The sequence below is a fragment of the Oncorhynchus masou genome, unplaced genomic scaffold (genome assembly GCF_036934945.1).
Source record: "Oncorhynchus masou masou isolate Uvic2021 unplaced genomic scaffold, UVic_Omas_1.1 unplaced_scaffold_4950, whole genome shotgun sequence".
NCBI lineage: Eukaryota > Metazoa > Chordata > Actinopteri > Salmoniformes > Salmonidae > Oncorhynchus > Oncorhynchus masou.
In genome coordinates this window covers 1-15,000 of record NW_027011347.1, presented here as the reverse complement: position 1 = coordinate 15,000, position 15,000 = coordinate 1, and the positions used below count along the sequence as shown (strand labels likewise).

At 41.3% G+C, this 15,000-nt stretch overlaps 1 protein-coding gene across 1 annotated transcript in view; it reads left to right on the top strand.

Annotated features, from left to right (window-relative positions):
• Positions 1–13,089, top strand: part of LOC135535665 (regulator of G-protein signaling 6-like) — a gene marked incomplete at both ends in the record, with an annotated part of 20,706 nt that extends 7,617 nt beyond the window's left edge. The window contains 5 exons of the mRNA XM_064962113.1: positions 875–956; positions 1,452–1,526; positions 1,709–1,807; positions 6,257–6,318; positions 12,979–13,089. Coding sequence (XP_064818185.1) covers positions 875–956; positions 1,452–1,526; positions 1,709–1,807; positions 6,257–6,318; positions 12,979–13,089 — 429 coding nt within the window. The remainder of the gene's footprint in view (positions 1–874; positions 957–1,451; positions 1,527–1,708; positions 1,808–6,256; positions 6,319–12,978) is intronic.
• Between the last annotated feature and the right edge of the window lie 1,911 nt (positions 13,090–15,000).

Sequence of the window (15,000 nt, the reverse complement as noted above, 5' to 3'; positions counted from 1 at the left end):
TGTGTGTATGTGTATGTGTATGTGTATGTGTACGTGTATGTGTATGTGTATGTGTGTGTGTGTGTGTGTGTGTGTGTCAACCGCCTCTTCTTTATGAGCCAGACGTCCCTCCTAATTTGATTGGTCATGAAAACCTGTTCTGACTATCAGAGGCCGTTTTACACCTGAATCAGGAATCATGGGAGGAGAGACAGGGATTTGTCTCAAATGACACCCTACACTGCATCACTTCTGGTGAAAAGTAGTGCACTATATAGGGAATAGGGTGCCAATTGGTACAGGGTGCAGTGTGGAGCGCTGAGGGAGCGTCGGGGTGTGTGTGTGTGTGTGTGTGTGTGTGTGTGTGTGTGTGTGTGTGTGTGTGTGTGTGTGTGTGTGTGTGTGTGTGTGTGTGTGTGTGTGTGTGTGTGTGAGCATCAGTGTACAGCTCTGTGTAAATGCCAGTTATATAAGGGGAAAGTGGCACCGATGGAAATGAATTTGCTCTGCTCTGCTCTGAGGCAGGGAGTCAGGCCGCGACCTTCGACAGGTTCTTCTGTTCTTCTTAATACAAACGCCTGTGTGTGTGTGTGTGTGTGTGTGTGTGTGTGTGTGTGTGTGTGTGTGTGTGTGTGTGTGTGTGTTTTCTTTTTGATACATTACAAAGTGTATTGTATTTGTGGAGAGGTTTTTCTATTAGAAATTAAACACCCTTAGGCTATGTCTAACACTCTCTTCTTCTCTCCCGGTCTCTTTCTCGCTCTTTATCTCCCGCCTTCTCTCCCTCCGTCCCTCTCTCCCTCTCTCCCTCTCTCTCTCTCTCTCTCTCTCTCTCTCTCTCTTTCTCTCTGTCTCTCTCTCTCTCTCCCTCTCTCTCTCTCTCCTCCTCATCCAGGATCGACACGAAAAAGGATAGAATTGAGAGGAAGATTCTAGACAGTCAAGAAAGAGCTTTCTGGGATGTCCACAGGCCTGTGGTATGTGTGCTTTGAAATATTTCTGGACCTGGACTTGCCCAATAACTCTCCAGAGACAGCAGGAGTGGTAGAGATACTCTTAATGATCGGCTATGAAAAGCCAACTGACATTTACTCCTGAGGTGCTGACTTGCTGCACCCTCGACAACCACTGTGATTATTATTATTTGACCATGCTGGTCATTTATGAACATTTGAACATCTTGGCCATGTTCTGTTATAATCTCCACCCGGCACAGACAGGAGAGGACTGGCCACCCCTCATAGCCTGGTTCCTTGCTAGGTTTCTTCCTAGGTTTTGGCCTTTCTAGGTAGTTTTTCCTAGCCATCGTGCTTCTACACCTGCATTGCTTGCTTTTTGGGGTTTTTAGGCTGGGTTTCTGTACAGCACTTTGAAATATCAGCTGATGTAAAAAAGGGCTTTATAAATACATTTGATTTGATTTCTATTTTGAAAATGTTTTCTTATGCCTGCTGGTCCTCTATGATCTACAGCCAGGTTGTGTGAACACCACAGAGATGGACATCAGGAAATGCAGACGTATGAAGAACCCACAGAGAGTCAAGAAGGTACGGACAGGAAGGACTAGATTCACTAGACTGTGGATAGAACTATAGATTGGTGTTGTGCGTGGGTCCCAAGAAAAAGTCAGACTTTACAAAAAAAAAAACGTTTAGAAACCCATTTTTTTGAGGAATGGGCTGGTAACATGCTACTTCTCTCTCTGTCCTGTCTTCCTCCCCCTGTCCAGTCAGTGTATGGACTCATAGAGGAGGGTCGGTCACAGAGCCCGGTACACACACCCTCACAACTAGCCAGGAAAGGCACCAAAGAGGACGTGGAGAAAGAGGTACTTCTGATGTTCTGTTGAATGTTCTATCGGATGTTCTATTGGATTTTATATTGGATGTTCTATTGGATGTTCTATTGGATGTTCTATTGGATGTTGTATTGGATGTTGTATTGGATGTTGTATTTGATGTTGGATGTTGTATTAGATGTTGGATGTTGTATTGTATGTTGGATTGGATGTGTTTTTTTTTTTTTTACCTTTATTTAACCAGGCAAGTAAGTTAAGAACAAATTCTTATTTTCAATGACGGCCTAGGAACAGTGGGTTAACTGCCTGTTCAGGGGCAGAACGACAGATTTGTACCTTGTCAGCTCGGGGGTTTGAACTCGCAACCTTCCGGTTACTAGTCCAACGCTCTAACCACTAGGCTACACTGCCGCCACAGATGTTGTATTGGATGTTGTATTGGATGTTGTATTGGATGTTGTATTGGATGTTGGATTGGATGTTGGATTGGGTGTTGGATTGGGTGTTGGATTGGATGTTGTATTGGATGTTGTATTAGATGTTGGATGTTGGATTGTATGTTGGATTGGATGTTGGATTGGATGTTGGATTGGATGTTGGATTGGATGTTGGATTGGATGTTGGATTGGATGTTGGATTGGATGTTGGATTGGATGTTGGATTGGATGTTGGATTGGGTGTTGTATTGGATGTTGTATTGGATGTTGTATTAGATGTTGGATGTTGTATTGTATGTTGGATTGGATGTTGGATTGGATGTTGGATTGGATGTTGGATTGGATGTTGGATTGGATATTGGATGTTGGATGTTGTATTGGATGTTGTATTGGATGTTGGATGTTGTATTGGATGTTGGATGTTGGATTGGATGTTGTATTGGATGTTGGATGGGATGTTCTATTAGATGTTCTTTTGGATGTTCTATTCTGTGTCCTTTTGGATGTTATATTGGATGTTGGATTTTCTCTTAGATGTTCTATTGGATGTTCTCTTAGATGTTCTATTGGATGTTGGATGATCTATAGGGGGTTCTATTGGATGTTCTATTGTATTTTTGATCTATTAGATGTTGGATGGTCTATTAGATATTGAATGTTCTATTGGATGTTATATTGGATGAGCTATTATATGTTCTACTCAATGTTATATTGGATTTTCTGTAGGATGTTCTATTGGATATTCAATGTTCTACTGGAGGTTCTATTTAAAGTTCTATTGGATGCTAGATGTTCTACTAGATTATCTTTTGGATGTTCTATTAGATGGTCTATTGGAGGTTCTATTGGATGTTCTGTTGGATGTTCTATTGGATGTTCTATTATATGTTCTATTGGAGGTTCTATTGGAGTTTCTATCGGAGGTTCTATTGGATGTTGATGTTCTATTACATGTTCTATTAGATGCTCTATTTGAGGTTATTTTGGATTTTCTATTAGATGTTCTATTGGATGTTGGATTAGATGTTCTATTAGATGTTTTATTGGATGTTGGATGTTCTTTTGGATGTTAGATTTTTCATTAGATGTTCTATTGGATATTGTATGTTATATTGGAGGTTCTATTGGATGTTCTATTGGATGTGGGATGTTCTATTAGATGCTCTATTGGAGGTTATTTTGGGTGTTCTATTAGATGTTGGATGTTCTCTTGGATGTTCTATTATATGTTCTATTTGATGTTTTATTGGAGGATCTATTGGATGTTCTATTGGATGTTCTATTAGATGTTGGATGTTCTATTGGGTGTTCTATTATATATTCTATTAGATTTTCTATTGGAGGTTCTATTGGATGTTCTATTAGATGTTGGATGTTCTATTGGATGTTCTATTAGATGTCCCTTTGGATGTTCAATTAAATGTTATACTATGTGTTCTATTAGATGTTCTATTGGAGGGTCTATTGGATGTTGGATGTTCTATTAGATGTTCTATTTGATGTTGGATTTTTTCTTAGATGTTCTATTGCATGTTCTTTTAGATGTTCTATTGGATGTTCGATGTTCTTTTGGATGTTCTATTGGGTATTTTATTAGATGTTGGATGTTAGTTTGGATGTTGATGTTCTATTAGATGTTCTATTGGAGGTTATTTTTGATTTTCTATTGGACGTTGGATTTTCTCTTAGATGTTCTATAGGATGCTCTATTAGCTGTTCTATAGGATGTTGGATATTCTTTTAGATCTATTGGATGTTCTATTGGATGTTGGAGTTTCTATTGGATGTTCGATTAGATGTTCTATTGGATTTGGCTGTTCTTTTGGATATTCTATTAGATGTTATTCTATATGTTCTATTAGATGTTGGATGTTCTATTAGATGCTCTGTTGGAGGTTATTTTGAATGTTCTATTGGATGTTCTATTGGATGTTATTTTGGATGTTGGATTTTCTCTTAGATGTCCTATTATATGTTCTATTACATGTTCTATTAGGATATTGGATGTTATACTGGATGTTATATTTGAGGTTCTATTGGATGTTGGATGTTCTATTGGATGTTGGATGCTCTATTGGATGTTCTTTTGGATGTTCTATTAGATGTTTTATTAGATGTTCTATTTGATGTTTTATTGGATATTGTATGTTCTGCTACATGCTCTGTTGGATGTTCTATTAGATGTTCTACTGGATGTTCTAATGGATGTTTTATTATATGTTATATGTTTTTTTATGCTTTTATGTTATTACATGTTCTATATGTTCTGTTGGATGTTCTTTTGGATGTTCTATTAGATGTTCTACTGGATGTTCTAATGGATGTTTTATTATATGTTATATGTTTTTTATGCTTTTATGTTATTACATGTTCTATATGTTCTGTTGGATGTTCTTTTGGATGTTCTATTAGATGTTCTACTGGATGTTCTAATGGATGTTTAATTATATGTTATATGTTCTATATGTTCTGTTGGATGTTCTTTTGGATGTTCTATTAGATGTTCAACTGGATGGACGATGGATGTTTTATTATATGTTATATGTTCTATATGTTCTGTTGGATGTTGGATGTTCTATATGATGTCCTGTTAGATGTTTTATTTGATGTTCTATTGGATGTTCTGTTGGATGTTCTATTTGATTCAGACCCCTTGACATTTTCCACATTTTGTTACGTTACAGCCTTGTTCTAAAATTGATTACATTGTTTTTATTCTCATCAATCTACACACAATACCCCATAATGACAAAGCAAAAACAGGCTTTTAGAAATGTTTGCAAGTGTATACCCTTTACTCAGTTCTTTGTTGAAGCACCTTTGGCAGGGATTACGGCCTCGAGTCTTCTTGGCATTATGGGGGGGGGGGGGGGGTTGGGGTCAGGTTTGTTTGATCAGGTTCAAATCCGGGCTCTGGCTGGGCCACTCAAGGACATTCAGAGACTTTTTCTGAAGCCACTCCTGCATTGTCTTGGATGTGTGTTTAGGGTCATTTTCCTGCTGGAAGGTGAACCTTATCCCCAGTTTGAGGTCCTGAGCACTCTGGAGCAGGTTTTCACCAAGGATCTTTTGGTACTTTGCTCCGTTCATCTCTCCCTCGATCCTGACTCGTCTCCCAGTCCCTCCCGCTGAAAAACATCCCCACAGCATGATGCTGCCAGCACCATGCATCACTGTAGGGATGGTGTCAGGTTTCCTCCAGGCTTGACGCTTGGCATTCAGGCCAAAGAGTTCAATCTTGGTTTCATCAGACCAGAGAATCTTGTTTCTCATGGTCTGAGAGACTTTAGGTGCAATTTGGCAAACTCCAAGTGGGTTGTCATGTGCCTTTTACTGAGGAGTGGCACCCTTCTGGCCACTTTACCATAAAGTCCTGATTGGATGAGTGCTGCAGAGATGGTTGTGCTTCTGGAAGGTTCTCCCATCTCCACAGAGGAACTCTGCAGCTCTTACAGAGTGACCATCAGGTTCTTGGTCACCACTGACCAAGGCCCTCCTCCCTGATTGCTTAGTTTTTCCAGGCGGCCAGCTCGAGGAAGTCTTTGCGGTTCCAAACTTCTTCCATTTAAAGTTGATGGGGGTCACTATGTTCTTGGGGACCTTCAATGCTGCAGAAATGTTTTAGTCTCATAGCAAACGGTCTGAATACTTATGTGAATATGGTATTTCAGTTTTTAGATTTTTTTATACATTTGCAAAAAAAAAAAAGTTTTTCCTTTGTCATTACGGGGTATTGTGATGTCATTACGGGGTATTGTGGTGTCATTACAGGGTAGTGTGATGTCATTACGGGGTATTGTGATGTCATTACGGGGTATTGTGATGTCATTCCGGGTTATTGTGATGTCATTACGGGGTATTGTGTGTAGACTGATCAGGGGAAAAATGTATTCAATCCATTTTAGAATAAGGCTGTAACGTAACAAAATATGAAGAAAAAAAAGTCAAGTGGTCTGAATACTTTACGAATGCACTGTACCAATTAGAAACCAGTTTGAATCATAATCGATGAATAATGAGGACTATTGCTTCTCGTCCTCAGATTGTGTTTCTTAACAGCCAGTTGGACCGACACTGTATAAAGGTTTCAAAAGTCGCTGAGAGGTAGGTATGAGCAAACCACACCATCTCACCTATAAAACATATCCTGTCATAAAGCACTTTGACCTTGATAAATCAACACGTGTATATTTTGACTAGTAATGACTAGTATTTTGATCTAAATAAAAAAAATCTTATGATAATTGATTTATTATATATTATATATATTATTATATATATTATATATATTATGATTTGTCAAACATAATATAGTCTATGGGCACAGAGTGGGGATGTCTGCAGTTATGATCTAATTTGTTAATATTACCATCAGAGTGAATGACATTACCATCAGAGTGAATGGGAAAATGGATTCAAAATGGTTGCCCTATGCTGGTGATTTGCAGGATGTAAAATGTCATCTGTAATTGTTTACATTGCCTACAATGTCAATATCTCTCTATAAAATGGGCCATAACTTTTAGACTAGTAGAAGTCCCACTCTGGAACTTTGAAATGCTCATAGAATATGTTGTGTTTAACAATATATTGAAAAATTAGCTCAATTTAAAAGAAATACATTTTCAATATTCATATTTACACTACCGTTCAAAAGTTTGGGGTCACTTAGAAATGTCTTTGTTTTTTAAAGAAAAGCACATTTCTTGTCCTTTAAAAATATCATCAAATTGATCAGAAATACAGTGTAGATATTGTTGATGTTGTAAATTACTATTGCAGCTGGAAACGGCAGACTTTTTATGGAATATCTACATGGGCGACAGAGGCCCATTATCAGCAACCATCACTCCTGTTCTAATTGCACATTGTGTTCGCTAATCCAAGTGTATCATTTTAAAAGGCTAATTGATCATTAGAAAACCATTTTGCAATTATGTTAGAACAGCTGAAAACTGTTGAGCTGATTAAAGAAGCAATAAAACTGTCCTTCTTTAGACGAGTTGAGTATCTGGAGCATCAGCATTTGTGGGTTCGATTACAGGCTCAAAATGGCCAGAAACAAAGAACTTTCTTCTGAAACTCGTCAGTTTATTCTTGTTCTGAGATATGAAGGCTATTCCAATGCTAGATATTTTACACCATCATTTGCAAATAAATTCATTAAAAATCCTACAATGTGATTTTCTGGATTTTTTTTCTCTCATTTTGTCTGTCATAGTTGAAGTGCACCTATGATGAAAATTACAGGCCTCTCTCATCTTTTTAAGTGGGAGAACTTGCACACTTGGTGGCTGACTAAATACTTTTTTTGCCCCACTGTACATCTCAATTGTCAGTAGAATCTACACTTTGTTTCAGCAAGTCAGCCATATCAGCTATGTTTTTTTAAAGGCAGTTACTGAAATTGTCACTGCAATACACTCTACCCAGACGATTTTACATGTATTGTCCCCCCTCTAGAATCAAATGTACACTTTTGGGTTCACAATCTGTTTCACCAAATTATTTCATAGTTCCAAATCAGATCCACCCTACCAAACTTCCCTGCTAAAACGTACTGTAGGTCTGTCTGTCTGCCGCCTTTTTCGTTGTCACAGCCTAAATGCCAATCACCAAACAAGGGGACTAATGCAAGTGTGGTTTAAATCAATTTTAGTACATGCTGTCAAAAGGCTGCATTCTGCAATCGGGACAGGAGTTACAGCCACCTAATTTTGTTGACAACATTCTACATAACACAGCACTACCATGACATAGTACTACCATGACACAGCACTACCATAACACAGTACTGCCATGACACAGCACTACCATAACACAGTACTACCATGACACAGCACTACCATAACACAGCACTACCATAACACAGTACTACCATGACACAGCACTACCATAACACAGCACTACCATAACACAGTACTACCATGACACAGCGCTACCATAACACAGTGCTACCATAACACAGCACTACCATGACACAACACTACCATAACACAGTACTACCATGACACAGCACTACCATAACACAGCACTACCATAACACAGTACTACCATAACACAGCGCTACCATGACACAGTGCTACCATAACACAGTGCTACCGTAACACAGCACTACCATAACACAGCACTACCATGACACAGCGCTACCATGACACAGCACTACCATAACACAGTGCTACCATAACACAGTACTACCATAACACAGCGCTACCATAACACAGCACTACCATGACACAGCACTACCATGACACAGCGCTACCGTGACACAGTGCTACCATAACACAGTGCTACCATAACACAGCATTACCATGACACAACACTACCATAACACAGTGCTACCATGACACAGTGCTACCATGACACAGCACTACCATGACACAGTGCTACCGTAACACAGTGCTACCGTAACACAGTGCTACCGTAACACAGCGCTACCGTAACACAACGCTACCGTAACACAACGCTAACGTAACACAGCGCTACCGTAACACAACGCTACCGTAACACAGCACTACCATGACACAGCACTACCATGACACAGCACTACCATGACACAGTACTGCCATGACACAGCACTACCATAACACAGTACTACCATGACACAGCACTACCATAACACAGCACTACCATAACACAGTACTACCATGACACAGCACTACCATAACACAGTACTACCATGACACAGCACTACCATAACACAGCACTACCATAACACAGTACTACCATGACATCACCATAACACAGTGCTACCATAACACAGCACTACCATGACATAGTACTACCATGACACAGCACTACCATAACACAGTACTGCCATGACACAGCACTACCATAACACAGTACTACCATGACACAGCACTACCATAACACAGCACTACCATAACACAGTACTACCATGACACAGCACTACCATAACACAGCACTACCATAACACAGTACTACCATGACACAGCGCTACCATAACACAGTGCTACCATAACACAGCACTACCATGACACAACACTACCATAACACAGTACTACCATGACACAGCACTACCATAACACAGCACTACCATAACACAGTACTACCATAACACAGCGCTACCATGACACAGTGCTACCATAACACAGTGCTACCGTAACACAGCACTACCATAACACAGCACTACCATGACACAGCAGCTACCATGACACAGCACTACCATAACACAGTGCTACCATAACACAGTACTACCATAACACAGCGCTACCATAACACAGCACTACCATGACACAGCACTACCATGACACAGCTACCGTGACACAGTGCTACCATAACACAGTGCTACCATAACACAGCATTACCATGACACAACACTACCATAACACAGTGCTACCATGACACAGTGCTACCATGACACAGCACTACCATGACACAGTGCTACCGTAACACAGTGCTACCGTAACACAGTGCTACCGTAACACAGCGCTACCGTAACACAACGCTACCGTAACACAACGCTAACGTAACACAGCGCTACCGTAACACAACGCTACCGTAACACAGCACTACCATGACACAGCACTACCATGACACAGCACTACCATGACACAGTACTGCCATGACACAGCACTACCATAACACAGTACTACCATGACACAGCACTACCATAACACAGCACTACCATAACACAGTACTACCATGACACAGCACTACCATAACACAGTACTACCATGACACAGCACTACCATAACACAGCACTACCATAACACAGTACTACCATGACACAGCGCTACCATAACACAGTGCTACCATAACACAGCACTACCATGACATAGTACTACCATGACACAGCACTACCATAACACAGTACTGCCATGACACAGCACTACCATAACACAGTACTACCATGACACAGCACTACCATAACACAGCACTACCATAACACAGTACTACCATGACACAGCACTACCATAACACAGCACTACCATAACACAGTACTACCATGACACAGCACTACCATAACACAGTGCTACCATAACACAGCACTACCATGACACAACACTACCATAACACAGTACTACCATGACACAGCACTACCATAACACAGCACTACCATAACACAGTACTACCATAACACAGCGCTACCATGACACAGTGCTACCATAACACAGTGCTACCGTAACACAGCACTACCATAACACAGCACTACCATGACACAGCGCTACCATGACACAGCACTACCATAACACAGCGCTACCATAACACAGTACTACCATAACACAGCGCTACCATAACACAGCACTACCATGACACAGCACTACCATAACACAGTACTACCATAACACAGCACTACCATGACACAGCACTACCATAACACAGCGCTACCATAACACAGCACTACCATGACACAGCGCTACCATGACACAGTACTACCATAACACAGTACTACCAAAACACAGTACTACCATAACACAGTGCTACCATAACACAGTGCTACCATAACACAGCATTACCATGACACAACACTACCATAACACAGTGCTACCATGACACAGTGCTACCATGACACAGCACTACCATGACACAGCGCTACCGTAACACAGTGCTACCGTAACACAGTGCTACCGTAACACAGTGCTACCGTAACACAGCGCTACCGTAACACAACGCTACCGTAACACAACGCTACCGTAACACAGCGCTACCGTAACACAACGCTACCGTAACACAGCACTACCATGACACAGCACTACCATGACACAGCACTACCATGACACAGCGCTACCATTACACAGCGCTACCATAACACTGCACTACCATAACACAGCACTACCGTAACACAACGCTACCGTAACACAGCACTACCGTAACACAACGCTACCGTAACACAGCACTACCGTAACACAACGCTACCGTAACACAGTGCTACATAACACAGCTCTACCGTAACACAACGCTACCGTAACACAACGCTACCGTAACACAATGCTACCGTAACACAGCACTACCGTAACACAACTCTACCGTAACATAGTGCTACCGTAACACAACGCTACCGTAACACAGCTCTACCGTGCATCGGCGAATGTTCTCTCTCCTCGTCTTTTCCACGTACACGTCTTTCTCTCATCCAATCCCCTTGATCCTTCTCATAACTAGACCAATCATAACGCCTCAATGAGCCGCGGTTCACAGTGCTGTGGCCAAGACAGGACAATGATAGAGAGGTGCCGCTGGCGATGTTAAATTGCAGACGGAGATGCTCTCATTTCAAAACGATTTGGAGGACAGATTAAACGTTAACGCACTGACTATACAACGGACTAATTAGACAAATGAAAGCAGTATTTTTCAGTGGGTGAGATAGAAGAGGTGTCCCGTGAGAGCGTGAGAAGAGGGTCAAAATGTGTTTGTCTCGCGGCCAAAGCATGAGAGTTGGCAGCTCTGCTTACACGTACATGTCGTTGAATCATTGCACCCATACTGCTCGCGAGCGTCTGAGTGGCCAGGCACTAAAATAGAAATTGGTTCTATTTGTGATGCTCAACGCGCTGTAAATCCGGCCTCCTCCCATCTCCTCATTGGTTTTTAAGAGCATATACCCACCAGCCATCTCCTCATTGGTTTTTAAGAGCATATACCCACCAGCCATCTCCTCATTGGTTTTTAAGAGCATATACCCACGTGGGTGATTGAAAGATGAACTTAGGTCCACACTCCGGTAGGTTGTGGGAATGCTGTATAGTTGGTTGATGAGGGCAAGGCTGGAGAGCAGGACTGAAGTGGTTTATGGTTTCTAGGTCTATGGGCAAGGCTGGAAGACCGTAGTTAAGTGGTTTATGGTTTCTAGGTCTAGGGGAAAGGCTGGAGGACAGTAGTTAAGTGGTTTATGGTTTCCAAATGTGACCATCTACCAGGGTGTGTGGTGTTTTTCTAAGAATTCCTTTGAAGAGTTCATAGCCATTGTTGTTATGGCGATACAGGCAGGGTGTTTTAAACTGAGCTGCACTGTGGCGGTAACTAGTTTTGACTCATCAGTTTCCACCTAATAGTTTAGCCTTACATTTGAGGGGCGGCAGGTAGCCTAGTGGTTAGAGTGTTGGACTAGTAACCCGAAAGGTTGCGACATCGAATCCCCGAGCTGACAAGGTAAAAATCTGTCGTTCTGCCCCTGAACAAGGCAGTTAACCCACCGTTCCTAGGCTGTCATTGAAATTAAGAATTTGTTCTTAACTGACTTGCCTAGATAAAAAAAGATCAATTTTTATTTATTTTTTAAACATCAATAGATTTCTGACTTGTAGGGCCTTCAGTAGAACTACTATCTGACTGTAAGGCCTACAGTAGAACTACTATCTGACTGTAGGGCCTACAGTAGAACTACTATCTGACTGTAGGGCCTACAGTAGAACTACTATCTGACTGTAGGGCCTACAGTAGAACTACTACCTGACTGTAGGGCCTACAGTAGAACTACTATCTGACTGTAGGGCCTACAGTAGAACTACTATCTGACTGTAGGGCCTACAGTAGAACTACTAACGGACTGTAGGGCCTACAGTAGAACTGATATCTGACTGTAGGGCCTACAGTAGAACTACTAACGGACTGTAGGGCCTACAGTAGAACTACTAACGGACTGTAGGACCTGCAGTTGAACTACTAACTGACTGTAGGGCCTACAGTTGAACTACTAACGGACTGTAGGGCCTACAGTAGAACTGATATCTGACTGATCATGTGTCATTCTTCCGTTCCGACCATCCTCTTGTGTTTTGTCTGTTGTGTTGCTTTCAGTCTGATGACCTACACTGAGCAGTACCAAGAGTATGACCCGTTTGTGATGTCACCAGAACCCTCCAACCCCTGGACCAGCGACGACCTCTCATTCTGGGACCTGGAGGCCAGGTAACAACCACAACCATATGTTCCCCAATCGGTGGACTGGTATATCTGTTACTTCCCTGTATGATACATACTTGTCTCTGGTCTGTGTCTCTCCCACAAACACCCCATTCATGACTTTTCAACTAACTAATCCACCGAGCCACTTCAGCTGCAAAATCGCCTTCAGTGACAGAGAGAGGAACATGATGGACAATGACAATTTATTGTCGTCTTGTTTCATTATTAAAGGATGAAATCAAAGTTCCAGTAATCAGAGAGAGAGAGAGAGACACTATCTCAGGGGTCACCTATGTCTTAAAGCCCCGTTTATACCTGGTTCTAACATGTGTCCTTTGTCCTGATCATTGTCCACATTCTGATTGTGCCCCACGTTGTAGCCGTTTGTACACATGGTAGTAAAATATTGTCTGTTATTCGTTCATTACGTCTGCATCGTGCCCAGATTTCCTGGCGTCTCCCTGCGTGCAGATTATTTGACAGATTATTCTTTCAAAAAAAAAAATATGACTGTATTTATTTGAAGATAATTATTTATGCCTAATGTCAATGGTGCCAATGGGTTTTAGAGGCCAGTGGAATGATGATTTAAATGATTTGATCAGATCTGTTTACGCTTGATTGATATCCAGATACAAATCCCTAGGCCCCGTTTATACCTAGTGTTAACATGGGTCCTTTTGTCCTGATCGAGTCCACAGTGAAACACTCTGATTGTGCTCATATTACACGTGGTATTAAAATATATCTGCCGTGTCTGCATTGTGATCAGATTTCTTGGTCCTTTCCTTTATGCAAATAATTTCACGGCTGTTATTTCAAAATGTTACGTACATATTTATTGTAAGACACATATTGATGTAATCAGTCTCTCAATGATTTTAAAGTTAAAACATTTTTTTTTTAAATGAAGATTTAAATGGTGTCTCTGTCCAGATCTGTCTACACTTGTAAGATATCCAGACAATGAGCGTCTGACTACCTCCAGAGATGGGCAGTATGATCGGATCACAATGAGTCTTTTAGTCTTCTACACCCGTCTAAAAAATGTGGTCACAATCAGAATGTGGACAAGATCAGGACACATGTTAGAACCAGGTATAAACGGGGCTTCGGATAATCGTCCTTAAAGTCTGAACAAAGAGCAATGACATCTCCTAATGTCCTATTCCACTATCGGACCCAGATATGAAAGATATTTCATGGTGGACGAGGTTGTTGCTGAGCATGGTATGTAGTCCCTGTGTAACTCTTCTGGTCTCGTTGACTTATTTAGAAATTAATCAACCCAGACATATAATCATTGAGACTAATGTAGCTTCATAATCTTTATAAATGGATGAATTACATTTCGGGTTTAGAGGGAAATGTCCTGCAGTGATTTAAATGATAAGGTGTCGTGTGAACGCTGCCCTGACAGAATTATGCTGCCAAAGTTTCTACTTCGTTGTCACCGCTTGTCCAACGTGGTGTTTGAGGTCACAGTAGACATTTTTTCTGCCTATCTATTTTTTTTTAAACTATTTTTAATATCTTGCTCCTTTCATGAATTCAAACTGTTTCTTCCTCCTCTCCTCCTCGTTATACCCATTAGTAAGGATCCCAGTCAACCCCCACTTCCTCACTCTCTGTTTTCATGAATTCAAACTGTTTCTTCGTCCTCTCCTCCCTACGCCTGTCCTCCTCTCTCCTCCTCTACCCCTTAGTAAGGATCCCAGTCAACCCCCACTTCCTCACTCTCTGTTTTCATGAATTCAAACTGTTTCTTCCTCCTCTCCTCCTCGTTATCGCCTGTCCTCCTCTCTCCTCCTCTACCCCTTAGTAAGGACCCCAGTCAACCCCCACTTCCTCACTCTCTGTTTTCATGAATTCAAACTGTTTTCTTCCTCCTCTCCTCCTCGTTATTGCCTGTCC